Source organism: Natrix helvetica, assembly GCF_964273705.1.
Source record: "Natrix helvetica genome assembly, chromosome: Z".
In the NCBI taxonomy this organism is placed as follows: Eukaryota; Metazoa; Chordata; class Lepidosauria; order Squamata; family Natricidae; genus Natrix; species Natrix helvetica.
Window position 1 is genome coordinate 22,725,295 of NC_138554.1, and position 27,700 is coordinate 22,752,994.

General features: G+C 45.0%; 1 protein-coding gene across 1 annotated transcript; it reads right to left on the reverse strand.

Annotated features, from left to right (window-relative positions):
- Positions 1-5,111: 5,111 nt before the first annotated feature.
- RASIP1 (Ras interacting protein 1) lies at positions 5,112-27,700 on the reverse strand. Its single transcript, XM_081970045.1, has 12 exons — positions 27,576-27,700; positions 25,117-25,271; positions 23,036-23,613; positions 21,502-21,872; positions 15,681-16,328; positions 14,443-14,480; positions 12,146-12,297; positions 11,605-11,720; positions 11,272-11,512; positions 9,668-9,840; positions 8,236-8,383; positions 5,112-5,702 (listed from the first exon to the last, which is right to left on the reverse strand). Exons 2-12 carry the CDS (start codon positions 25,248-25,250, stop codon positions 5,503-5,505), a joined length of 2,799 nt encoding a protein of 932 aa, XP_081826171.1. The 5' UTR covers positions 25,251-25,271; positions 27,576-27,700; the 3' UTR covers positions 5,112-5,502.

Consider the following 27,700-nt stretch of genomic DNA (forward strand, 5'->3'; position numbering starts at 1 on the left):
CTGGAACCCCCTAAAAAGGATAAAAAGCATTTAGTTAAAAAACCCCTGAGTCTTCGCTTCCTCCACCTCTCGGGGTTAACAAACCCGTCATTAAGGTGGGCCCTTGAGAGGGCGAAGGGCCATATCTGCGAGAGGGGGGACTCCCGCAGCTGGAGCAAATCCGATCTCAAATATATGCTGGAATATATGCTGGAAGCGATGCAACCAGGGCCAGGGTGCCATGGATGTTAAAATGAGTCAGCAGGCCAGGTTCCACATCAGATGGTGAATAAAGGGACTATGAGAAGACAGTAGAAAGACGGTAAAAGAGATGGAGGCCGGGAGGCAGTCTATGGTGTAAGTAGGCAGACGAATTAAATAGATGTTTGATGGATTTTTTCCTAGTGAGTTGGTGGAAAATGGCGGGGGTAATCACGCAGGCGCACACAGTAGTTGACTCAGAGGCAGTTGTAAATAGTCACAATCAAAATGACAAGTGGGCAGGTAGTTGTGCAAAGATGTTGGTGGTTAACGAGGGGCACCTGGGCACAGTCTTAGCAGGCAAATGGCAGATGGCAGGGGTTAATGGCAGGGGTTGCTAAATCCTCTGCCTCCTAGCTCTATGTCCCCTGCCCCTGGTGCCACAGGTCTTCTCCCTCTGCCAAGCTCCAGGCTCTAGGCTCTAGGCTCCAAACTCTAGGCTCCAGACTCCATAGATCTTGTCATGGCCTGCCCACCCCCTATTTCAGCGACCCCCGGCTGTTGGATAAAGCCCCGGCGCTGCTCCAGCCAAAGCCCCGGCGCTGCTCCAGCCGGCCTGCGGCTCTCCCGTAGGCCTTCTTCGGCCTCCAGCGACGCAGGCCTCGTTCCGCCCCCCCCCGAGCGACCTTCCGGCGGTCCTCACCTTTCCATTCGGCCCTGCTGGCATCACCGATACCGCCGTCTGGCCGCCCGGGTTGCTGGGAGCTGTCGCCGCCATTCTCTTATTCACTCTGCCTCGCTCTGCCTCGCTCCTCGCCGCCATCGCCGTCCTCCAGCCGGAGCTCCGATCATAGCTCCGATCATAGCTCCGCCTCCAATGCCCATCTCTGCCGATCTCGGCTCCAGCTGGGACAAGGTGGAACAAACTTCTTCTCCTCCTGGCAATTTGACCACCTTGGAAAGCCAAATTAGGCTGTATGGAAAGCCAGGGTGGTCGCTGCTCTTAATCCTCGGCCCTCCAGATGGAAAGAGGGCCGGGGGCACCCCCCCTGCATCTGCGAGCTCTGTAGTCGCACGGAGCTCAGAGACGGGCAGCCATTCCCTGGAAGCTCCTCCTCCTCCTCTTCTGATCATACAGAAGATCCTGTTGGAGAAGGCGGAAGTTCTTCTGATAGCGCCAATGTGGCCCAGGCAACCATGGTACGCAGACCTGGTCCATCTCTCGATCTCCTGGCCGTGGAGAATACCAGACAACAGGATAGAACTTGTGCAGGGGATTCTCAACCACTCGAACCCGCAACCGCTACAATTAGCCATGTGGCACGTGAACGGATGATATTGATGCGTCAGCATTTCTCGGACAAGGTAATCACTACTATACAAGCGGCTCATTGGCCTTCCACGACCTGTATTTATGAGGCCACCTGGTAGGCGTTCTGCCGGTGATGCCGAACGGTGTCTGTGGACCCGCTCAAGGCATCCACCCCACAGCTTTTGGACTTTTTTGCAATCGGGTCTGGACAAGGGACTAACACCCAGCACCCTACGTAGGCAGACCGCGGCGTTAGCAACGGTGATAGGGGGCGTCCATGGCCATTCCCTCGCTCGCCACCCGAGGGTCCGTTCCTTTCTTAAGGGCGCTTCTAACCTCAGGCCACCGGTAGTCCACCGCTACCCTACATGGGATTTGCCCCTTGTACTAACGGCTCTCACAGCAGAACCGTTCGAGCCCATCCGTACCATTGGTCTTAGATTGTTGATCCTCAAAACCATCTTTTTAGTAGCGATTACATCCGCTCGCAGGGTCTCAGAACTGGCCGCACTGTCAGTGCGTGAAGATCTCTGCATATTTCATCCCGACAGGGTCATCTTGCGATTGGACCCACCTTTCCTGCCGAAAGTTAACTCCCTGTTCCACAGGGCTCAAGAACTTATCCTTCCGGACTTTTGCCCCAGCCAATCGCATCCCCTGGAACGGAAGTGGCATCATCTCGATGCTCGCAGCGCACATAGAAGGACCGTTCAGGTAAGTCAACGGTCGTTACGACTGCAGTTGAGCCCAACATTTTTGTGGCTAAGTGAGACATTAGTTAAGGGAACTTCAGCCTGTTTCATGACCTTGAGTGCCACAGTTGTTAAGTGAATCACTGTAAGTGAGTAACACGGTTATTAAGTGAATCTGGCTTCCCCATCGACTTTGCTCGCCAGAAGGTCGCAAAAGGGGATCATACGACTCCCAGGACACTGCAGCTGTCATAAGTATGAGTCAGTTGCCAAGCGTCTAAATTTTGATCATGGGACCATGGGGATGTCATAAGTGTTCAGTGCCGTTGCAACTTTGAACGGTCACTAAATGAACTTGTTAAGTCGAGGACTACCTGTAGTGGAGCTTGATCCCCCAGAGCTTCATTGCCAGGGGACAGTTGCAAGTCGGTCCCACAAGACTTTTGTTAATTCTCTACAGGCTTCAGGCTCCTGTGCTTCCCTTGGTTACTGAAGAAAATTTGGAAGGACACCATGTTGTATTTATTTTTTCACCTTTAAAAATGGCAGACACAGGGGCACTGAGTTTAGGTGGCCCTGCTTGTGGACAGGGCAATCCCCTTCTTATGAGAGACGTTGCCTATCACACCAAAGCCTTCCTCTTCAGAGCAGACCCGGCAAAACCCAGAGCAAATGGCGAGGGTCTCGCTGGGTTGCCTTTGCCCTTTCCCATCCGCTACTGTCAGGCCACAGGCAGTGTTTCTTCACACAACAGGTGTCACCTGTTGCCAGCTGTCTGAGGCCCGCGCTGGATTTCACTGACGTGGCGGATCAGGTTCTGATCAGGGTATTTAAAGTCAGACATGCTTGCTGCCCTGTGTCCCCGCTTGGGCCCTGCCCCTTGGCACCACCTATGCCCCACCTTCCCCCGGAGCTGCACTTGCAGCCTGCGTGTGTCGTTGTTTCTGGCGATGCCGACCTGACAGGACAGGAGCTAAGACCTCTGTTAGATTTGTAGGCCTGGGCCATGTATTCAGATGAACAACACTGACCCCTCCTGGCCATGTGTAAAAAAAATAATCTCCTCCATACTTTGGTGGAAAAAGTGTGCATGTGTATAGATTTGTGTGTGTGTGTGTTTGTAAGAGCACACAGGCATTCATAGCTAATGAGAGAAAAGACAAGGCAGTAGTTTATTTTATTTTGCAGTATTGCTTTTGGTGGCTCTCATGTCATAATCTGTTTTGGACTCAAGTATATATGCATTTCCAGGTAAAAAATATAGACAAGGGTGAAGGATAATACCCATATATAAACCTGTTTTTCTTCTTGAGATTCACATAGCCAGGAGCCAAGCCTTTTTGCTGTCTTTTAGATAATCCTTATGACCAGGTGCTTAGCAACCATTTGACGTTATAACAGAGTCTCCAAGAGTACTTACGGCCTGGTTCCAAGGTTGCCACTGTTGCCCTCTCCTTATTGTCACGTTTCTGCATTTCAGGTGTTCAGAAACCAACCTGCATTTATGACCATTTGCAGTGTTCTGCAATCACGTGACTGCTTTATGATGGTTTTGCAGAAAACCAACATTTACTTCCAGATTTTGGCAAAACTGGCTCATAGCGAACAATGAGTTTGCTTAATAACTGTGGTGTTCAGTCAACAACCGCTGCAAAAAAGGTAATGAAATCAGGTGATCCACTTTATAATCATCACGACTTTTTTGTTGTAAGTTGAGGACTACCTGCATTTTAAAGAGGAAGATGGTTGGTTGACACACATCACACATGCGCACTGGCCCAGCACTTGTGAGGCCAAATTCCGAATAGGCCACGGCCCAGGGATTGGGGACCTCTGATCTATGTCTTTGTGTGAGCTGTGTTATACCTGGCATGGTCCCTCTCCCCAAGGAATGGGGCTGTGGGCAGCCAGACCTTCACATTCAGGCCTTCACATTCAGAGCTTCATGATTCAGAGCTAAAAGTCCTGATTTACTGAATTGGCCCTGATCATTTATTTCACTTGGATCTCCCTCTCTATAATCATAAGTTCTGGTCCTACCACAGGAATATAAGTCGGCTGGGTGACTTTGGGCCAAGCCATTCCCTCTCCGCCAAACTCAGCTCACAGGGGGAAATTATGGGGAAAATAAGAGGAGGAAGGTGTATTGTATATGTTCGCCACCTCAGGTTATTTGTTAAAATAATGAAGGCGGGATATAAATAAAACAGGGGTGTCCAAACTTGAGAACTTTAAGACTTGTGGACTTCAACTCCCAGAATTCCCCAGCCAGCATAGCAAGTTTGGACACCCTTGAAATAAAATAATAAAATAAAGAATGCCTGGTGAACTGTTCTGGATTTCCTGCCTTGGTTGCAATATCCTTGGTGCAAAGCAATCGTAGCACGGGCCACCCTTTGGTATGACTGCTTTGCTGGGAGCTTCGTCCAGAGAGGGGAGGGGCATGAGCTCATAGGTCTTCCCCAGGCTCAGATTTCAGAGATTAATTCCAGGCACAGCAGTGAAACTGATGCGATTGACAAAGATAGCACACTTGTGGTCTGGGACAATGGAAAAGAGGCACGTCCCAGCGATAGTAAACCTCCACCAAAGACACCAAAGAACAGCACGCTGCACCTTTACTCACAAAACGTTTCACCTTAAGGACAGACAGCTTCATCAGACCCAAATCAGCATATTTTGGGGCAGTGTTTCTGAACCTTGGTAGCTTTAAGATGTGTGGACTTTTAACTCTCAGAATTTCCCAGCTTTCCTGAGTGGTTCAGGTCCACACATCTTACAGTTGCCAAGGGTGAAAAACATTGTCCTAAGAGGGTCTGTGGTAGCCAGAATACACTTCTTCTAGTTTTCCTGCTTCCTACATTTCTGCCTTCTGGGTGATATGGTTGCTGACTGCCACCCTAAAATATTTGATTCATTTGTTTCAGATAATCGTTTTATTGCAAAGGGGAAAAAAGAAGAATACATAGTTTGCTACAAACAGTACTATCTGAGACCAAAAATAATAACCTAGGGTTGAGGTTTCAAAGACATTTCCAGGTTGGTCCTTGAAGTCAGCACCTGCCACCAGATGGCATGGCTGCAAAGTTGGAACAGAAGCCAAAGAATTTATTCTTTCTGACCTTGGATATCAGGGCAACCGCTGATCTTCCCAGACCATTCTGCATGCAAAGAAGCAAGAGCTATTTCAGGTGATTCTGCATTTCCCAGAATCAGATTGAGGGTTTCTATCCAGCCCGACCCACCGGAGTCTGTTTTGTTGAAAAGAGCTTCTTGAGGTCAAAGCACCATCTTGAATGTTGGCATCAGCCCCTCTTTTCATTGGCTGGGATCCAGCCCATATACTGCTCTCTGATTGGCTGGGAGAGATTCACGCTCCAGCTCCCAAAGAAAACGGCGCAAGCGCACCAGTTGGCGATGGAGAGTATCATCTAGCACGGGCTCTGACAGACGCAAGCGGAAGCCATCACATGGAAGAATGAGGGGAGGGTGGTCGGTGAAGCTCTCAAATATATCACCTGGGGGGGAGGAGAGAATAAGGATGGTGAAAAGAGAGAAGTTGGTGGTTATTTATTTATTTAATGTACGGCGATGGTACATTAGCTAAGAGACTACAATGCTAGTGCAGAATAGTAGTTTGGCTGACTGCTAGCCCTGTTTGGTTCATGCTCACATGCTTTCCAAGGTGTACCACAGGGGGCGAGCTAGCTCTACACAAAAAGGGAAGATGAGCAGCTTTCCTGCAGTGTTATCCGGACTCCTCTCCCTCCACTGAAAAAGGCTTGCAAATGAGTGTCACAACTGGGAAGGTTCAATGCCAGCAACATTCTAACCATCTGCACAAAGCGCCCACTCGTCTCCCCACTGGAATGGTACCTAGTTACCTACTCGCATATAACATGCTTTCGAACTGCTAGGTGGGCAGAAGGGGAGATGAGCGGCGGGAGCTTACCCCCACCACACAGTGCTAGACTTGAACAGCTGGAGCAAAGACCATTTCTAGCATCATTAAGCCACTGAGCCAACGTGCCTCAGGTTGATGATCAGGTTTCTCTAGAGGAGAATCTTTAAATCATGACCAAGTATCTTTCAAATATTATTAGCAGGAGAATTTGTACTCCCAACTGGAGTTTCCACCAGTTTTACACATGAGTAGGAGATAAGAAAGGAAGAAGAAAAACATTAAATCAAACACCAGCGTTATAGGTTTTGTCATGATCTGCTGTACCAAAACCAATTGAAACATCGTGACTGAATTGGTGTTGACAAGCTGATATTTCGAGAGGGCTGATTTCTCACTAGAGGCAATGTTTCTTTTCTTCACATTTTTCACGTGTCTATGCTAGGTTGGTTTTAATATCCATATCCCAGTTTTATGTGTTTTGGAGGTGAAAGAATTCCAGAGAAAGGGAAAGGAGAAATCCAGATTAGAGTTGAATGAAAAGAGACACATGAATGCAGAAGAAAAGCTTCACCTGATGAATTGCTACCTGGCATGGACTACCCAGTCATCCAGGGTCAGCGTGGATCAGAGGCAGTGTAAGATTTTTTAGCCTCAATGCCAGTTCCTCTCCTGTTCCTCATCACTGATGAATGGCGCTGTGCTCATTAGAGGGTGTACTTCTCATAGGCAAACTCTTTTTGCCCTTCAGCTTTGCTGATAGTTTCTTTCAACCAGTAGAGAAAACATCTACCATCAAAGAGTAGCATGGGCCTGGCTTTAGACTTCAGCCTGGGTTTCCCTAGCTTGGTTGGTTTGCCTCTTTCCTAATACCCTATCTGGGCATCTCCAAGATAAATAACATGACACATGAAAATTTAATTCTTGGAATTTTAAATTATTTTAATATTTGGAATTGTTTTTATATGTATATAATTTTAACTATATATATTTATGAATTGTGTGATGGCTTAGGTGTGAAAATGTTGTTTCCCACTTGGAAAGTTGAGAGTTCAATTCTAGGCAGCAACAGATGTTTCTCTATCAGGGTGTAGAGAAAAAAATATATGTTGCAAACTCTGCTTAGGCATCAGGAAGGGCATCCGGCCAGTAAATGCTCAGTTACATTTAGTTGCCCCAAATCCACCCCGAATCAAGGGATTACAGTTTCATAAAAATGTTTTTTATTTATATCTTTACTGCATTGTAAACCATCCAAAGTGCTTTGCATAGTGAGATGAGAGTCATATAAATTTAATAATGCATTAAGATAGAAATGGGGCAGAAATAGTCCTGGAGAGAAGGGAGGCAGCCCAGGCCTTGTTAGTATAACTAGCTACTTTTTGCACAGGAGACCTGAAATTACCACATTGCTGAGCAAACAAGTTTCCTCCACCAGCCATGGCATGAAACTGCCAAATATTTGAAAGCTGGACAATAGTCAGCTCAGGTTCCCTCCATATTTTCCAATTGCAGCAGGAAAAGAATAGGGGTGCCACATCTGAACAAAAAGATACATTTCAGTGTACCGTTATAGAATATGAATAATGAAAAATAGGCTGCCTTCTTCCCAAGATAAAATGCTGCATTCTGCTCTCCTCTGCCTTGGTGGAAGCTTGAAGAAAAGATGATGATGTCAAAAACAGGGAAAGAGAGTTGTGGCAGGATTGAAAGGAACCAAGAAAATAAAGCATTAATGAAGAAGGCAAAGGCTGGGAGAGGAAAGAGTGTGTGACTAGAAGAGGAAAGTGTGCCCCCACCTCCCAAAACACACCTTTGATCCTATTTAGAATCACCCACATCTAAGAGAATGGATGACAGATTTTATAGACTTTGAGGCTGTGGGCAGGTAGCATGGGCTTAAGGAAGAAAATATTATTTTTACACTGGCAACCTAATGGTGAATATTATTTTTATACTGGTAACCTAATGGTGATTTTGGCTGCTTCACTCATGGGCTGGGGTAAGAATAAGGAAACGCCAGAAGAAAAACTGGTCATCAGGGTGTGGTTGAGCCTTGATTAAGGTGATAAAGGCAAGAGAAACCCCTGCTAAGTTTTTTTAAAAAATTGCAAACAACATATAGGCTTTACACTTAAAAGCTCACGTACTCTGTGCCATCTCATCTTGTTCCTTGTCAGGTGGGTTCCAGCATTCAGGAGATGCACGGCCTGGTCCCAGTTGGTAATTTCTAAGCACATGCTGGAGCTGGGCTGGTGTTAATGCTGGATAATCATTTCTTAGGCGGGACCAAGATGTCTGGATATCGATAGAATACAACATTTATTTATTTTTTAAATTACAGTGGCCCTAAAGACAGTCCTTCAAATCTGACTCGTTCTCAGTGGAATATTTACTTGCATCTAACTCCCCTAACGCAGCATAATTGTTTCGAAGAGGACAAAATTATACTGCTCCCCACATTTTAAAAAGAAACATAGCTGGTCAATAGTTTGATGCTATTGGTTCATGGACTGAAATTTGTTTATGAATAAAAACAATTGGAGAGGGGGAAAGGTATGTTTCCTGTATCATTGGATACTAAATGTGGCAGAACTCCTATTTTTTAAAACATGGATTTTGATCAAAAAGGTTTAACCAACTGAAGTTACTAATTACACATTAAAAACAAAGTGATCGATTTACAGGTACTTGGTCTCCTGGTGTAAGCCATACACAGAGAGGGAAAGTGTTACTAAATAATGGATTGAGAAAAATAAGTGACACCTATTTTCTATTTTAGTATTTATTACTTATTAATCAGGACATCCTGTCCTGCTAGACTCAGGGAGAGAACAAACCCACACACCTCTCATTTCTGAAATTATTACTGTAACATTTTTTGGGATTTGTATTTCAATATATAGAAATATGTAGTAAAGAAAATGGAGATTCTCAGGATGGACTTGGGCAGAACTGCAGAAAAAACAACAACACAGCTATATTGGTTACCGTAAGTCCTTGACTGCTGCATTTGCATATAAAGGTGGGAGGGGGGACTTTTGTAATATTCTCTGGTGTAATTACTTTAAAGGCATCAGATCTTACATAAAAGGCTACCAGGATCTGATAGTAAGTAGTCCCTTTGTAGATGGTTCTGATTTATAATCACATTTTGGGCTGGAACTTCTATTGCTAAGTAAGATGACTTAAGTGAGTCAGGCCCAATTTTATGACCCTTTTTGCTGCAGTTGTTAAGTGAATCATACGGTTCTTAAGCTTATCTGCCTTCACAAATTCCCTTTGCAGGCTTGGAAAGAAAAATGGTCATCACATGATCCCCGGACACTTCAACTGTCATAAATAAATGCCTGTTGCCAATCACCCGATTATTGATCATGTCGGGGGGGAATGCTGGAATGGTTTTAAGGATCAGTTGTAAATCACTTTTTTCACGATCCTTGTGATTTTGAATGGTCTCTAAACGAATGGCCATAAGTCAGGAACCACACCAGAGACAGCCCTGAATGTGAACAAAGGCCTGAGCTGCATCCCCTCAAGTCCATTTGGAGAGAGGAGGGGTTTGTGAACCAGCTCCCTCACCTGAAGCAAGCTGCTTTTGGGCACGCACAACAGGTTGGCTGTGTTGCTGAGCTTCCGGAAGAATTCTGTGGCGATGTCCCCAAGGCCAATTCTTTGCAGCCAGTCCAGGACGAGGTCCAGGTTGGTTCGGATCTGCACTGCCTTGGCCCATTGGAAGAGAGACTGGGAGCCACCTGGAGATGGGTGGTAGGCGGAAGGCAAGGAGGAAGAGTTGGTAATCCTGGCTGACATCCATGAACCCTGGTTTTCCTGCCAAGTAGCTGAGCCCCAGCATAACCCACCCCCACCACGTTTGGAGGAGGGAACCGCCCCTGGCAGCCAGGCTTGTTTCCTGCTGCGTCCGAGGGCAGCCCTGAACTTTGGGACAGGCAGGAAATAGCCGGCTTCCACCAGAGACCAGAAGAAAAAATAGGAGGAAACAACAGCTGCTGGGGCAAGGGGGGAGGGGGGGAAGCTGGGTAGCAGGGAGAGGCTGAATGGGATTATTTCTTTTCACTGCTCAGGAGCAACAAACAGAACGTGGAGAGTTCGGGCTTTCTCACATCTCCCTGATAGAAAGAAAAGGGGTTCTTGCTTCACTTGGTCTCAAAACAAGCAGAATCCTCAACTGGCTAAAATATTCATTCAAAATCCAAATTCTTTTCTTTTCTTTCTCTCTCTCCCCCCCTCCCTCCCATCTTTCCTTCTTCCTCTCCTCTCCTCCACTCCACTTGTCCACATTAGCAAGTTTTTAAAAAGCACCTCAAAGCAAAAGTTCCTGAAATCATTCGACATGCTGTACTTCACAGTTCAATTGAAGGTCTGGTAGTTGCAGAACATGATAAGACTGACGAATGCAAATTTGAAACCTGGCACACACAACCCATCTGGTTAGTTTATAATGCCATGGGAATGCAGCTACACGGAAAATATCCTTAATTTTAGGGCAGATCATGGTCCATTTCTTCACAGAACCCTCAAGCTCCTTATTCTTACAATTTTTTTTTACTTTCTTACACTTTTACTTGATTCTTTTCCTTCCAACACTCAAAAGCCAGGGGAACACTTTCTGTAAATTCCTTTCCGTTCTTCTACCTTCTTGTTCTAATCTTTCCTTCCTCTTGCTCCACCATTTTCAACCATCCAAAAATTTCTGATAATTCAAGTGGCATAATCCTTTGCTACCCTGTATGTCTTAAACTGTTCACAACACAAAAGATGCGGCCTATTTTAGTGTTCAAAAATTGCCCTTTTTACGCAAAGCCTTAAGGTATTTTTGGTTTCTATACTCTATGTCAAAAGCTTTTGTATGAATAAACCAATCTTCTTCCTCTACCTTTGCTGATTTCTCTCTCCCATCTGAAAAGTTAAATTATAATTAGCTTGAGTCAGAGTCAAAAAACCAGTTTTTTTAGGAGGGAGATGCAGTTAGGTGCACCTGTTTGTCTTCAAACCTGAAGTACTCTGTAGCCCTATGTTATGGAAGTGAACCTATTAAGTTTTCTTCCACAAAATACTGAAGTCTCTCCTCCCCCCCCCCAATCACCCGCTTCCAATTCTTTCAAATTTGTGTCACCTTCCTCCTCCCGCCCTCTGGAAATGTCTGCATAGTGTTCCTGGCCCACCTCTTTCCATGATGGTGTTGAAGAGTGAAGCATTGGAGAAAAAGAAGAGGTATCCAAAGGTCTGCGAAACAAGGTCAGGGTGCAAGTCACAGTCACGGGTGAGTTCAAGGGTTGCCTGGTAGATGGCCAGGGTCCCTTGGATTCCCTCCGGCATGCTGCTCAGCTCAGGCACATGCAACAGGTCGGTGGTGGCTGTGAAGGGGTTACTGTCTAGCAAGACAGGAAGGGCTGAGTATAGAGTCTGCCGGATGAGGAGAGAATTAGACACTGAAACCACTGGAAAAGGGGAAGGGTCGAAAAGTCAGGCTCGTTCCTTGGGGAGTGCTTGCTCACCTTAGTGAGGTAGTACACAGATTGCTGAAATGTGGACATGATGACTTCATCTAAGACAGCCATGGCTTCATCACAGGTCTCCAGGTCACTGGAGAGCAATGCATTGTGTGAAATTCCTGCAGCGGGTTTGAGAACATTGTATAATATTACAGATAGATGGTAGTTCTACTGAGAGTTGTTCTGCAATGAAATTAGGAATGTAAGGAACATTTTCAAATTGCTCTACAAGGTACAATATTCAACGGATATCCAGCCATATCAGCTTGGTATGTCCTTAAAATTCTGGGCTACTTATGCAGAAGCTATGATTGCCCTTGTGGAGCTAACATTGCCTTTTCTAGAGGAAGTGGTAGTAAACTCAGCCCCCTTTCTGTGACCTCACAATTATCATGAGTCAATAATATGAGTCTTGGAGAAATCAGGAAGTCCTATTTCCTTGACCCCTCTGTTCTGGGATGAATCTTTGAAAAATAGTTGGCTGCTTGTCCCTGTTCCTCAATCCTCCCTCGGCTGCTAGAAAAAAAGAATAGTCTTGGCTCACCTTCCAAATCCAGATCTTTCTCAATGTCTAGGACTCTTTTTTGCACTAAATTGAGTAGTTCCATCGAATTAGCCATCCAAAGCATGAGGGGGCGCAGATCAGCTGCCACTTCCTCAATGCTGAGGTTTCCTGCTTCTCCTTTATCTTGCTGGCTGCACGACACATCAGAGTGACAGAGATTAGCATTAAGGGGTGGGGGAGGTTGAAGAAGTTCTCACCTGCCAACAAGAGGCAGCTGACTTTTGGCTGGAATATTAAAACAACAACTGGACTGGATATTTTGCATTCAAGCCATTCTACACATTTTCAGAGTTCATGCCAAGTTCAGCCTTTCTTGATGATTGTGAACTTTGTTTCAAGAGGACAGAGGTGTGTGGTTTCCACTTGTGCATTTGCAATTTGCTTTTCACACTGTTTATATTGCTACCACACAATAATGCCTTTTCATTGCATTCTTTGAGAAGTTCTGAATATTTTGTATTGCTTATCTGGACAACACATATTCAGCACAGCCAAGCTGCAATTGTTCTGAAATAGTTTGTCACAAGGGTGACCTTAGGTATGCTGTAATTTTATAGCTTTGTTCAGTAATATTGTGTATCAAAAAAGTTCCATTCTTCTCTAATTCCTGTAATTTCCCCCTTACAGTGCTGGAGCAGATAGATATGAGGTTTTGTTTTCTTTAGGGGGAAAATCACACATAACTACTGATCTCTACAAAGCCTGCTATCTCTTGGTATTTATTATGTATGACCTGAAAATGCTGTTGATTTGAAAATGGACTATGGTTTAAGTGAAGGTTGTGGGAAAGTTGCCTAAACTAAATGGGAAGAATTAATCTTTACAGGTAGGTGAAGAGCTAAACAGCAAAAGGATTTACTACTGTAAATCAGGGGTATCTAACTCTAGCAACTTTAGAACATGTGAACTTCTATTCCTCAACCAGCAGTTGAGAACATAGGTCTTAAAATTGTCCTTACTATTGACTTTCTTAAAGGTCAGTTCTCATAATCTCCAGTTAATATGCCAAAATGTCAGTGCTGGTTGGAACTGGTAGGAGTTACCTCCATGATCTATCGAGATGTCTGAAGATGGAGAAAGATAAACTGCATCCCAGCATCCCAGAAGGCTGAACAAGCAATTGAATGAGACCAACAGAGCTAGAAAAATGTCTAGCTCAGTGTTCCTCAATCCTGGCAACTTTAAGATGTATGGACTTCAACTCCCAGAATTCTCCAGCCAGTAGCACAGTTCAAGTCCACACATCTTAAAGTTAACACAGTTGAGGAACATTGACTCCAGAAGATCAGCACATCTGCTAAATCAGTTTCTATTGTCCTGTATCCTTCACAAGGCTAGGAATTCTGGGAGATATTATCTCAATAAATCTGGAGGGAAGGCTAACATTAGTGAACTGAAAATGGTTATTATGTTCTTGGGTCATAGAAATATCCTCAGGCACAAACTTCTGGAAGTGTTTGAGGTCATTTTTTTTAAAATGAGAACATTTGTCAATAGCTGTGCCTAAGCCATTTGGGCCATCTCAGACTAAGAGTAAGAGATCTTTTTAATATTCCACAAATAGACGTTGACTGGACTAGCAGATGAACCTTTCTCTCCAGGAATGATAGAGCAGCATTTTTCACTGCTCTCGAGGGGTACAGACAAGTTTAAATTGCCAGGAATGCAAAGCTCCGGTCCCTGATAAAAGGAAATACAATACAATACAATAGTAGAGTTGGAAGGGACCTTGGAGGTCTTCTAGTCCAACCCCCTGCCTAGGCAGGAAACCCTATACCGTTTCAGACAAATGGCTATCCAACATCTTCTTAAAGACTTCCAGTGTTGGGGCATTCACAACTTCTGGAGGCAAGCTCTTCCACTGATTAATTGTTCTAACTGTCAGGAAGTTTCCCCTCAGTTCTAAGTTGCTTCTCTCCTTGATTAGTTTCCACCCATTGCTTCTTGTTCTACCCTCAGGTGCTTTGGAGAATAGTTTGACTCCCTCTTCTTTGTGGCAACCCCTGAGATATTGGAACACTGCTATTATGTCTCCCCTAGTCCTTTCTTTTAAGCTAAACATACCCAATTCCTGCAACTGTTCTTCATATGTTTTAGTCTCCAGTCCCCTAATCATCTTTGTTGCTTTGACTAGAGCAACAAAAATGACTAGAGACTTCTCCGCTGTATCTCACAAATCACTTCTGTAGCTCAAAACAAGCTGCAGTACTGACTAAACCTAATATTATGTCTTGCCTTGGAAAACATACTCTTCTAGAGATCATTAATTTACTTACTTTTCTGGTTGTCGATCTCTGATTTCTTTGATCTTGCCCTAGGAAGAAGAATAAGACGAGAATGAAATTATTTAGGGAGAGCTACATTCTTGGTCTCAAACCCTTTCCATACCTGATAGCCAGAAGGGCTTCTACAGGATCAATGGGGGGAAAAGTATTTATTACATTTACTTCATTTAAAGAGATCTGATATGGAGGTCAGTTATGGAGGGTTTTCCCTATAGGTTCTGCGCATGTATAATTCTGCTCAGCTATGGCCGTAAAGATTTTATTTTACATTTGCATGATTTTGTTTCTCTTCTGATTATTTTTAGAAATTTTAGAAAGCAAGAAAGGAAGAAGAATATAGATAATGTTTTACTTTTTATGTGGAGCCAGGAGAAGTAACATCTTGCAATTATTTCTTAAGAACCAGTTATCTTACAGTACTCCTTTCTGGTATTTCCTTTTTTAAAGGAAACTAGTCATGCTGTCTTCCATTCCATGACAGAATGTCATAGCCATATAACAATGGATATAACATGACACACATTATGCGGGTTTGAATTAATGAGATTCAGAATGGAGAAAAGAAAGTGGGGTTGTAACTTCTGAGACAGGAGAATATTTGCAGTTCAGGGTTGAAATGAGGGGTCCTTGGTGCTCTCTGAGCTTGGCTGTTTTCTTGCAGATCTTTTGTTACCAAATTAGGTAATGTCATCAGTGCTTTCAGCATCTGAAAGATAGTCTTCAAGTTACGATTGTAATGATGGTTTTACACCTTTTTTGCTGTGCTTTTTAGGTGAATCACTACAGTAATTGCAGTATGCAAACCCTCAGTCATTAAACAAATATTGCAGTTGTTGAGCAAACCAATGGATAGGTGTGGGTGCAAGAACCGTAAATGACAATTTTTGGCAAAACCATTGTAAAATGTGGTTATATGCTCGTGAGACACTGCAAATGGTCATAAATACAGCTGGGTTTCCAGGTGCCCAAAGATCATGTGACTGCAGAGGTGACCCAACTCTCATAACTTTGAATCCAGGTCATAAGTCCTATTTTTCTGGTTTGTCATAACTTCCAACAATCACTAATCAACTGGTCATAAGTGGAGAACCATAAGTGGAGAACCGTCTATTAAATACATAGATTTATGTAATTAAATAAATCTAAAGGACAGATTTCCAAAATAAAGGACTATCCTTTTAAATCAAGGATATCACAGGGCCCAAGCAAGGTAGTAGAAAATCCTTTACCCAAACAGCTTCCTTCACCAACTGAGCGATCCTCGCTATCAACCTGGGCAGATGGCCTGGCTCCAGCTCCCGAGCAGCGTGCTCCAGGCAGAGCCCAAAGAGGAAGGCGGGTCCCAGCCTGCAAGTGGATGTTTCCTGCAGCCGCACAATTTCAGCCAAAAGGGCCTCCTGCTCTTGGGGGCGGTAGCGAAGCTGAGGTTCTCGGCTCTTGAGATAGGCCCGGAATGCCTCCTGCCGCTCCTGCAGGGACCGACCACATGCCTGGCAAGCCAAGGCCCCCACCAGACCTGGAGACACCCAGGCTTTGGGCAGCCAAGCCGGAGGAGCAGTGGCAGCTCTTGGATCTTTGTACATGAAGAGGAAGTACTGCCCCATGCCCAGCAAGTCTCCAGGAGCCAATTCCACCTGACGATGGAGCGGGGCACCATTGTGGGTGATAGATGCTCCCCGGAAAGGCCGCACCATGGCTGAACTCCAGGGCTGGCTGGGATCAGCAGGGGGCACTGAGGATACCACACAGCAGTGTCGCGGCAAGATGTCGGGGGCATTCAGGAAGGTGTCTACAAAACTCGATTGGTCTGGAGCTGGGCGACGCTCGGGGCGTCCAAAGATGTGGCGGCGACGTGTCATCACGTGGATCACAAACCCCTGCAGAAAGGGAGGAATGGAGCAGAGCAGTGTGAGAAACTGGGAAGGGTGCAGTTTAGGTGAGAAGAGGCCACCCGATTTAGATGCGAAAAGAAAATGATTGAATTTAATTAATTCCCTGCAGGCCCAAATGGAAATGTACAGTTTGCAAGGTTACATTTTCCTCTCTACTAGCATGAAAGATCCCTTTCTGAAATCTGTGTAGTTTTTACTTGGGTTTGCCAGCCTGTGCCCAAAAGAAGACTCAAGATTTTTTGTCTGTGACAATGAGGTGCTTTAAGAGTGCAAATGCCCAAAGTTTGGGACACTTAAGTCGGGCCCTAGAAACTATACACTGTTGCTTGAGTTTGCATGGTCCATAGGCTAAGCAGTTCTGTGCTGAGTAATGGTTTGTGGTATAGCATGTTGTCTTAATGTGTTTTTTGAACCCCAATATTTTTATACTGCTGAGGGAGGAACTCCCACAGGTTTTCTCTCTTTGGAAAGGTAGAAAGTTTTGTAAAAAGTACAGTAATTTGATAATTGACTAGATTTTCATGGTATTAAAGTCAGTTCTCTAAGGCTGACTTCCTCAATCTGCTTGATAAGAAGACAGGGTGGGGGAAAGGGGATGTGAAGGATTTCCCCCAAGACTTCAGCTACGGTTTGTTCTTCATAGAGGTGGAGATAGCATCCAGGCATGGAATTGACATTATCCGCTCTCAGATTGGACTGAGTCTGATTACAGATGGTTATGACACACCCATGTTGCCAAATATACCCAGCTTTTGACTCAGTCCACTCCGAAAGGACAGGACATGTCATCTGGTTGCTCCTATATTTCAGAGACTTTTCAGCACTATTTGACTCTTAATTCCTAAATTTCTAAATTTGTGACTGTGAGTATTGTTCTGGCATCGCTTGGCTCATTAATCAGGCACTTGGAGGGCTGTTTGGCCATGGACAGCTCAGCCCAGTAGGGCTGGAGCAGAAGGGCTTTGCGCTTGTCAGCTTGCCTCAGCTATTCCAGAGGATTACTTGATAGCCTTTTTTTGGTAACCTGTTTACTTGAGTGGAAGAGAGCACAGCGCTCTTTGTCTGTAGCCAGCAAGTCCAGGAGAGACTTTAAGGAAGCACTTGGCTACAGATCTCCACTTGGTGGCAAGCGACAGCAAGCAATAAGCACGAGAGATCGGGATGCGCTGACACACGTGGATCAAATGGCAGTGGCTTGCCTTGATCCCTCGCACCGGGTGAATTCAATTTGATGGTGGAGACCAGTGTTTGCTGATAGCCGGAAGAGGAGCGGCGTAGAACCGTGATGCCGTTGGCAACTGCGCCTTGAAGCCTCGTGGGCTGGCGAGTAATTTCAGCTGCTAAATTTCAGCAACAGCCTCAGCGCTGCGCTAGAAAAGGCGCAAATGCCATTTTGTCTCCTGAAACTGAGCCACTGCTTCAGTGCATGGTCACAAAAAGGTGTGAATGCCATTTTGTTTTCCAAGCCTGAAGGAAGTCAGATCAAAATGGAGGGCACACCTACCTCTGTGCCTGGGGGAGACTCGTGCAATGCCAGGCCCTTGGCAAGATCCATTTTGGAAGGAACTGAGAGTGCTCCTATATCACCACCATTACCTTCTATATCCCAAAAGGGAGAAGACGCCAGAGGGCACTCTAAGACTATTAAAAAACCCACCAGGCCCAAGAAGGCCTCCAAGTCAGCCTCCAAATTGGATAAGCACAGGGACAAAGGGTGTATTAGCTTGAGCGCTAAGGTATACATTTTGATCTACTTCCAGGGCAAGAGAGGACCTAGAAGTCACTGTGCAGACCTTGTGATCACACAGATTCTCCATTAACACAACTAAGAGCCATCTTGAACTCACCAACCAAATTCTTCATCTGGGAGCTTGGATAGACACAATGGCCTGTCAGGTTTTCCTGTCAGAGGATAGGCAGCTCAGTATTAGACACCTAGTGGGAGAGGTCGTGGCATGTCTACACACCAGAGACCTTCAATGGTTTCTCTTACCTTTTCAGAAGGCACACAAGAGCTTCTCCCTGACAAAGGTCTCCGTCCCCTTGGACGTCCTTTGCTCCCTCCATTGATGGAGTTCTACTGCCATTGCCAAAGGCTGCCAGTTCAGGGTGTTACACAGACTGATTGTCACCACAGATGCCAGTCTATACAACTAGGGGGCCCACTTGCAGTCACAGATGGCCCAGGGGCAGTGGGATCAGGTGGATAGGACTCGCAACATAAACTGGTTGGAACTCAGAGTCATTCACCTGGCCCTCCAGTCTTTTCATCACACCATTGCTGGCCAGCATGTGATAGTCCTGATGGACAACATGGCCGCCGAAGCCCGTGTAAACCATCAGGGTGGGGGGGACCGGATCCAAGGCACTCATGCTGGAGGCCAAAAGACTAGAGGCCTCTGGGCGGAGAGGCATTTGGTCCTGCTTACTGCGGAGCATATTTCAGGGGTGGCGAATGTTCAGGCAGATTGGCTCAATCGAGCCAAGGTGGACCATGCAGAATGGCATCTTCATCCCCATATTTTTTGACTGATTTTGGACCGTTTCAGCATGGACCTGTTTGCCACCCCAGACAATGCACAGCTCCCTAGCTTCTTCACAAGGTTTGTGATGCGGGGAGCAGAGGGAATAGATGCTCTCAGGTGCCTGTGACCACTAGGCCCCCTTTACGCATTCCCTCCACTTCCTCTGATTCCTCAAATCATCCACAGAATAATTTCAGTGAAGGTAGAAGTAATTGTAGTGGCCCCACATTGGCTGGGGAGGCCATGGTTTGCCGACCTGCAGAACTTATTGGTGGACCGACCTTGGAGGATCCCTCAGGACATATTCTCCCTCAGCCAGGGGTTGCTGGAGCACCCAGACCCTCAGTGGCTCCAGTTGACTGCCTGGCGCTTGAGTGGGGAAATCTGAGGGAGGACAACTTTTCCTCCAGGATCATTGATACTATCCAGGCCTGCAGGAGGCCCTCAACGAACCGTATATATAATGCCACCTGGTGGACCTTTTCTACCTGGTGTTCAGGTAAAGGCATTAGCCCCACCCATTCTTCAGTGCTCCGAGTCCTAGATTTCCTACAGGACGGGCTGGATAGGGGGCTGGCCCCAAATACCATCAGGAGTCAAGTAGCCGCATTAGCCGCTATATTGACCTGTGGGGAGGGACAGTCTTTTCTCAACACTCCAAAGTGTGATGTTTTCTGAAGGGGGCATTGAACCTGAGACCACCTGCGGTCCACTGGTACCAACTTGGGACTTGTCTAACGTGCTTAACACTCTCACCTGTGCTTCCTTTGAGCCCCATCGCAGTGCCCCCTTGCAGTTCCTTACCTTAAAGGTGGCCTTCTTGATAGCTATTACCTCCGCCAGGAGGATTTCAGAACTGCAGGCCTTGTCAGTCAGGGAAGATCTCTGCACTTTTCACAGTAATAGGGTAGTACTCAGACTTGATCCATCATTTGTGCCCAAGGTTTGTTCCCGGTTTCACCTGGCTCAGAAGGTTATTTTACCTAATTTCTGCCCAGCTCTGGCCCATCCATTGGAGAGAAAGTGGCAAAAGTTGGATGTGTGCGGGCCCTTAAGGTATACATTAATCATACTTCCACCTTTAGAAATTCGGAAACACTTTTTGCCTCCTTGCAGCCCACCTCTATGTGTAGGAAGGTCTCGGCATCAACTGTTGGCAGATGGTTAAGAAACTGCATAGCCAAAGTTTATGATTCCCAGCATGAACCAGTATCGAGGGGCATCACGGCCCATTCTATTAGAAGCACAGCCACCACGGCAGTTTGGGCAACGCAGGCCTCACTAGAGGAGATCTGCAGGGTGGCCACCTGGGCATCACCCTCACCTTTTATAACCAATTACAAATTGGACAAGTTTGTATCTGCTGAAACGGCATTTGGCCACAGGGTTTTACAGACAGTTCACCCTGAAAGGGGTATTTCGGACCAGTCTTTTGGCCCACCCATAAGGACAGTACAGCTTGGGTAGGTCCCATGCTTGGATGCTACCTCCATCTCTATGGAGAAAGGGTGTTGGTACTTATCTGATACGCCTCTTCTAATAGGGTGGAGATAGCATTTAGCCCCTCCTTGGTGTGTTACTGTTCCTCAATAAGGATGTATGGATTTCTTGACTGCATGTACCTATGTATCTATCTTAATAGGCATTTCGTGTAATAAGTTTTCTGACTGGACATTTGTTGCTTGTGTACTAAAGTTTGTTGTTTTCCATTGATGACACATCAAGTCTGTGTGTTTCTTCGCCGAAAGTTGGATATATCTGGCAACAGGGGCGTGTCTTAATTATCTGTGATCAGACTCAGTCCAATCCGAGAGCGGACATCAACCCCATGCTTGGGAGCTATCTCCACCCTATTAGAAGAGGCATATCAGGTAAGTACCAACGCCCTTTCTCCATTCTTCTTAAACAATCTTTCCCCCTGAACCTGGGTTATGCAATATTTATACACGGCAGCTTGAAATTATTAAATTCTGTACTTTTCAGTTTCAAGGGATGGGATGACTAGACCAGATGGAAGCTTGGCCAAAACACTGCCCTGGAGTGTTTGCGAGTATATCTGTGCATATGAAATTTCTTTCTCTGTGGCATTGGACCAGGTTCTTCTCAGTCTCAGTCTCTTTAATGCTGTTATGTGTAAATGTGCGTGTTAACAAAGATGTCAGGTGCAGTGAATAGGCAAGAATTATTAGTCCTTCTTTTCCCTAGCTGGCGTTCTCTGGATGAATTAGATTTAAAATCTCATAATCCCAATCAGCGTGTCTTAAAAGATAAGAGCTAAAGTTCAGCATTTCAAGAGGTCATCCATTTGATGAAAACTGTCCTAGCCTTTCCTCTCTTGGGAATGCTATGAAAAGCTGAATGAGTCCATCAGCAGAAGGTGGGTTTTCCTGCTTTTCTCAAAGGTGCTTTTTCAAGAGGCAATTAGACTTTCTGTTTTTTCTTTGAAGATGTTTCATTTCTTATCCAAGAAGCTTCTTCAGCTGTGGCTGAATTTTTCAGTCAGGACTGAAGAAGCTTCTTGGTTGAGAAGCGAAACGTCTTTAAAGAAAAACCAGAAAATCCAGTTGCCTCTTGAAAAAGCACCTTTGGGACAACTATGACCTGGATGACTGAGAATCTCCATAGACATTTACCTGTTTTTCGTTGTAGCCCAGTAACTGCAGGAAATAGGGGTGTTCAGTTGGGGGCTGTATGAGGCATTGAGTTAGCTGCTCAAGGCTGGCCACATCCGTGACCTCCTCTTCAGAGGCTGAAGGAGCCGGGTTGCCCTCACCCTCTTCGGCTGCTTTGAGCCGTGATTCCTCCACTGGACCCCCTTCCACTGGTTCACCAACTGCCATGCTGAGCACTCCTTTGCGGTCCTTGCGGCGCTTAGTGCTGAGATTCATTTCACTGATGCTGCGCCGGAGCGAGAGGTTGTCTGCTCTCTCTTTGGGGCCCACATGGCCCCCCGAAGCAGCCCGGGAGCGTCGGGATTGTTGCCGGCGTGACTGAGAGTTAATACCTACGAGAAACGGGGGCTAAGTAGTCACAGTAGTCTTTGATTTAAAACCATTCATTTAGTTACAATGGCACTGAAAAAAAATGACATGACCAGTGTTCACATTTACAACTATTGCAGCATCGCAATGGTCACCTGATCAAACTTGCTTGGCAACTGGCATGTATTTATTTAGAAGATTTATTTACCACCCAAGTCTGGATACGAGTCTGAGCAGCTTACAGCATTTATGATATTTGCAGTGTCCTGGGGTCATGTGATCACCATTTACAGCCTTCCCAGCCAATTTCCAATCAGCAAAATCAATAGGGGAAGTCAGATTTGCTTAGTGATCGCATGATTCACTTAACAACAGTAGTGATTTGCTTAACGATTGTGGCAAAAACAGTTCGCAAAAGAGGGCACTTCTTGCTTAGCAACTGCCTTGCTTAACAACAGAAATGTTGGGTTCAGTTGTGGTTATAAGTTGAAGACTATCTGTTTGTTGAATTCAGAGCAGTTGTGCCAATGTTTTAGAAGAACGGAGATAGCTTGACTGAAGCCAAGGGCCACTGGAAAACATTACATCCTATAAGGTTGTAAATAACAGTTCTGGGAAACTCTTTTCTTCATTACAAGAACAGCAGCTTTGGAACAGACTAAAGGCTAATAGTAGCCAGCTAGATGGTCCTAAGAAGACCTTCAACAGTGCACAATGGGACTGATACATCCTATCATTCCCTCCAACATCTGGAACTCTGAAATACATTAAGTTCTGTTTTCAGCAGTCTTGGCTAATGAATGGCTGTTAATAGAGCTGGATTTCCAAGCAAATATTATTTTTTTTGTGAAAACCTTCTAAACTCAAATCTTTTGCACAACATCCCGTGCCCACAAATTCCACAAATTAATCGCGCTGGGCAGAGAAAGGCTTTTTCTTTAATTAGCTATAAAAATGTAGGGTTAATTTTAATTTATGTCTCTGGTTTTATATATTCTGTTTCGGTTTTAAATTTTGGTTGCTACTGGGGTGGAAGGTGGGATCTAAATCAAGCATATAAATAAATTGCACATGAGGTCCAGAAATGTGAATTCCTTCAAAAAACAAAAGCAAATGTCTGAAAAATGGGTACAGCTCATGAATGTGGAGTAGAAAAACCTGACTGGCATCAAAGAAGACCACTTACCGCCTCCATCTTCATCCTCCCCCTCGACCATCCTTTCCACATCACATCTGCGGCGAATCTCAAAGCGTCGAGTGCAACCAGTTTTGGGCTTCCACACATCTTGCAGCACCAGTGGCCGTTCCCCATCGCCAACTGCCCGGAGATACTGGGCCTGCCAGGAGCTATCCATGCCATGAACGCTGCCCACAACATCACACAACACGTAGGCATCTTCAGCATTGGGTTGTGTCACCCCGTAGCGCTCCAGGGCCTCCCGCACCAATTGGCGGGCAGTGGAGCGTGCAGTTGCCAGCACACTCTTATAATTGGCACCCATGGAGATATCCCCTCCATAAATTTTCAGGACTCCTGGCACTTCCCCCTGAGATGGGGGCTTGATTCGTTCTTCAGGCAGGGGGTCAATGAGATCAGCTAGTTTCTTCTCACTGGCCCAGCGGCCTCCACCCCCACCTGTGGGCCCTCCCACCCCACTTCGCTGGAAGAGCGTTGAAAGCCTCTTGTGTCGCGCAGCCTTATTCTTGGCTGGGCGCATCTCCACAGGTTCACTGCCACGACTGGCAGTGTCTGAGGACGTAGACCTGAGGGGAGAATAGACAGGATTGGAAGGATAGATCCCAACCAATTCAACTGGATTGAGATTCAAAGGGGAAAGATCAATTGATAAATTCCAAAGTTATTGATCTATGAAGAGAAGCAAAAGCTCATGGGGATTTATTGTGTTTTATTTACCAAATTTATATGCCACCCATCTCTCTATCAAAGGACTCTGGGATGAGCATTTTTATAAGGCTAAAATGAAAAAAGTGTATTGCCACTTGTCCAAATAAACTAATATAGAGAACTGAGCCAAAGCATGCCTCCCATTTGAGATAATCATCTCAACACACAGTTTTTTACATTTTAATTTTGGATTCCAGGATCAGGACCAAAAGCGCTGTTTTTGTACCAATTGTTTCAGGTTGTCGTCATTTAGAGCAGCATTTCTCAGCCTCGGCAACTGTTAAGCTGTGCAAACTTCAACTCCCAGAATGAGAAACACTGATCTCTGGGAAATTTCTCAATAAAGCTAAATCTGAGTGATGGCAGTTCTGTTGACTGGTAAGCAGGAAAAACTTTAAGTGGTTGGCAACTGGCATGTATTTATGACAATGGCAGTGTTCTGGGTCACATGATCATCACCATTTGTGACCTTCCCAGATGGCTTTACACGCGAAGCCAATGCTTAAAGCCAAATTAATTTAGTGACTGTGTTACTGGCTTAATGACAGCAGCAAAGATTGTAAAATTGGCACAACTCACTTAATGATCACTCACTTAACAATGGAAGTTCTGGTCCCAATTGTGATCATATATTGAGGACCATCTGTACAATTTTTGCCTGAATTGGTGCAATATCTTAAGAAGACAAGCACTGAGACTCATATACACTGCTGTGAATTTGAGGTCAGCTCAAATGACCTGAGAGGATCTTTTCTAGTGTAGTAAATGTTCAATTTGACTGCAGCTGTTTTCACAGGCACACCTCAGTTGGAGCCACTCTTTGCTGTGGCAATAAAACATTTTGCCAGCATAATGGTGTATATAGGCCCAGGCTCAGGAGTGGGTTGCTGCCGGTTTTACAACCGGTTTGCAACCCACGTGCACTGTTCAATGTAAATTGCACACAGAACATGGTGGCAACATCAGCAGCGGAGAGGGAAATGGTTTGAGGGCATGTCAGGCCTGAGTTGCTGCCGGTTCTGCGACCCAAGCCTGAATTCCATTACTAGTTCGGCCAAACCGGGTCAAACGGGCAGCAACCCACCTCTGCCCTGGCTCCTAGCACTATCTCATATATTTTGCACCTGACAGGTGAGTGGGTTTTGAGGTGTTGACTGGCTGATGAAGAGTCAATAGCACTTCTGTTCCATCCTCCTAAGAAACAGTCCATTCCCATGTTTCAGTGTTACTAGGGTTTAGTAATAATCAAGCCTGGAATTGTCATATGAATACCTCTGTTCAGAGGAAAGGGTATTGCTATGAATTTTGGATATCGACAGGTTAAGAGGGAAGCTAGGCAATAGTTCTCTTTGAATACTTACTTGACAGACCCCACGCTTGGCCACCTACGTCCCAACTTTGCAAAATGCTTCTTTGGTGAGTTGATCCACAGCCCCACAGGAAAGTGAAGTTTCCCAAAGCGGGGGCTCCCGTCTTTTCGCTCATCCGAGAACATGATCACAAACACTTTAATTTACTGAAAGACACAAGGAAGGGAAGAAGAAGTGGGGAGAGAGAAACAGGCCGAAAAATACTGTGTCCTCCCCTGGTTGATGTTCTTTGACCTAAACAGAGTGGCTTCTGCAGCATTTGGACACAGCTTCTCCAACTGTTCTCACCACTTGCAGTTATAGTTTTTTTTATTTCCTTTATATTTAAACCTTGGCTTTCTGAATGTGACTTGATGCAGGGTAGAGCTGTTGGATATTAAGAGCATTGGTCACATAGAGCACAATATTAACAGTTTTAATTTCTTTCTTAAAACAGTATGGGCTTTTTTGTGCTTTAATATAGAAAAGCTATGAACAAGAGAAGATGTGTGGTGGGGCAGGGGTGTGGATATTATCTGAGTACCACAATAACTGAAAAAATGAAAACGATACTTTACAAAATCAGATTTACAAAATCTTGAATTTCACAGAGTTAAAAGTTAATCTGGCTACGTGACAAGCCCTAGCTTCTTCTCAGATGGATTCCAATTTGAGTAGCAGGATTGATGAGTCGGTTAGAATATTAAGGTACCTCATCTGGACTGCAATACTCCAGATGATCACCATTTGACAGCAAGGAGTTACAAAAACTCTTGACTTTTTGCTGCCACTTACTGATTGCCTACATTTTTGCAGCCCTATGGTTAAGTCTCTCTGCTTTTGCCTTTCTCTTATTTTGCCACCTCCAGTGTTGCTTGACTGGCTCCCTGAGAGAGTAGCCACATCTCTTACTCTACAAAGAGCACTTCTTTAAGGGGCTGTTGGATAGCATTCTTTTATTTTAATCTAATTCTAGGTCTGTTTTACGTAAAGAAGCAAAAGAAGAGAGTGAGGCTGCGGACAGAGATGTGTTAGCATTACTCATCAATATTTAGCACCTGGAAAGCATTGGCCCCAACATCGAATATATGTGCAAACTGGTCCCTACACTTTTGCTAACTTAAAAATTTGAAACTTTGAATTACATCAACTGACCGATTTTAATAAATTTTAATCATTTTAAACATTTCATTTAGAGAAGCAATATGCAGATATAGTGGCATGTATGTGCATATGTACCTATTTGCACAAACTGCACAGTCCTGAAATGGAGTTGGAAAGACTTTGCTTGCCATTCCTTGTTTCGGTTTAGTTTGTCCTTACTCTCCTGTTTCATATAGTTTGCCCTTCTCTAGCTTGGGGCATTTCACATATGTTGGAGGGTGCCCAGAATTACCAAGCAGCTCGTTGTTGGCCATGTGGCCTGCCCATATACTCTTGTAGCCTAATAAATCTTGTCAAGTAGCTTGTCAACAGCTATACTAGATCTTCTCCTTGACTAAACCTTCCAGTCTCCAATTAGCTAATTTTTCATGAGTTGCATATTTCAGATCTAGATCAAAGAGGCAGTGAGAACAAATCCAGAACTTCCACGGTGGCTATGAGTCATAGGCCTTGATTCGAACAGTTACGTCAACAGGAAAAGATGAGATAACCAGCTTTGGGGTCAGAATAGCTGGGCCTCACCTCACATGAGCTGCTTAGTTCTTGGGAAACTGGAAACGATGGGGAGACCCTCTGAGATGAAGCCATCCGGGCCCCTCCCTATCCAATGCTTTAATTGGAGCCATAAAATGAAGTTATAAAACATAATTCTTCTCTATTTAATCAGCTGGTGTATGGCGCCTTTTCCTTTTCCCATAAAGCTCTAATACTTTAAGCACAGAACTCAGAAGTTTTGCTCTTCAGGCATTCCTTCCCGTTTTCCCACCCCCGAGATTAAAAAAAGAAAACAAATAATGGAGGTTGCAGTATATTAACTGTTTAACAGGATAACACAGTTGGAAGGTACCTTGGAGGTCATCTAGTCCAATTTGCTACTCAGAATAGGTTTGCTGTTCCCAATCAGGTATTTTTTCTCCCAATCAATTCCCATTTTATCAACTTTCCCTAAATATTGATTTGATGGAGAACATATTTTTGAGAGAAACTAAAGAATGATACAGGGGGACTTGATTCTAATGTGGGATCAAAATAATTGTTCAGTGCAAGGAGAAAGCCAACCTCCCAACTTCTGGATTTAATGAGAAGCAACGGTGGAAAGAGACAAAACTAGAGGTGAAGAAATACCAGTACCAGACCTTATTATGTTCCCTTTGAGATGTGGTGGAACAAATCAGGATTCATTCTTATCCACACCAGTCTCCCCCATTTTTCCACCTGTTTACTGTCCAAACCTGGTTTTTAAACTATAAAGTCTATGAAATTTTGCCCCCAAACACACAAATGCACACCAAGACTAACATGATTACCAGCTATAGATGATGTCCCAGATGCTGTGTTCTCTGCACATCACTCACTTTCAGGCATCCTTTGGGCCAAGCTCCATCTTCTCCTTCCTTTGGTCTCTGCTATGGTGTTCCTGTGTATGCTGTGA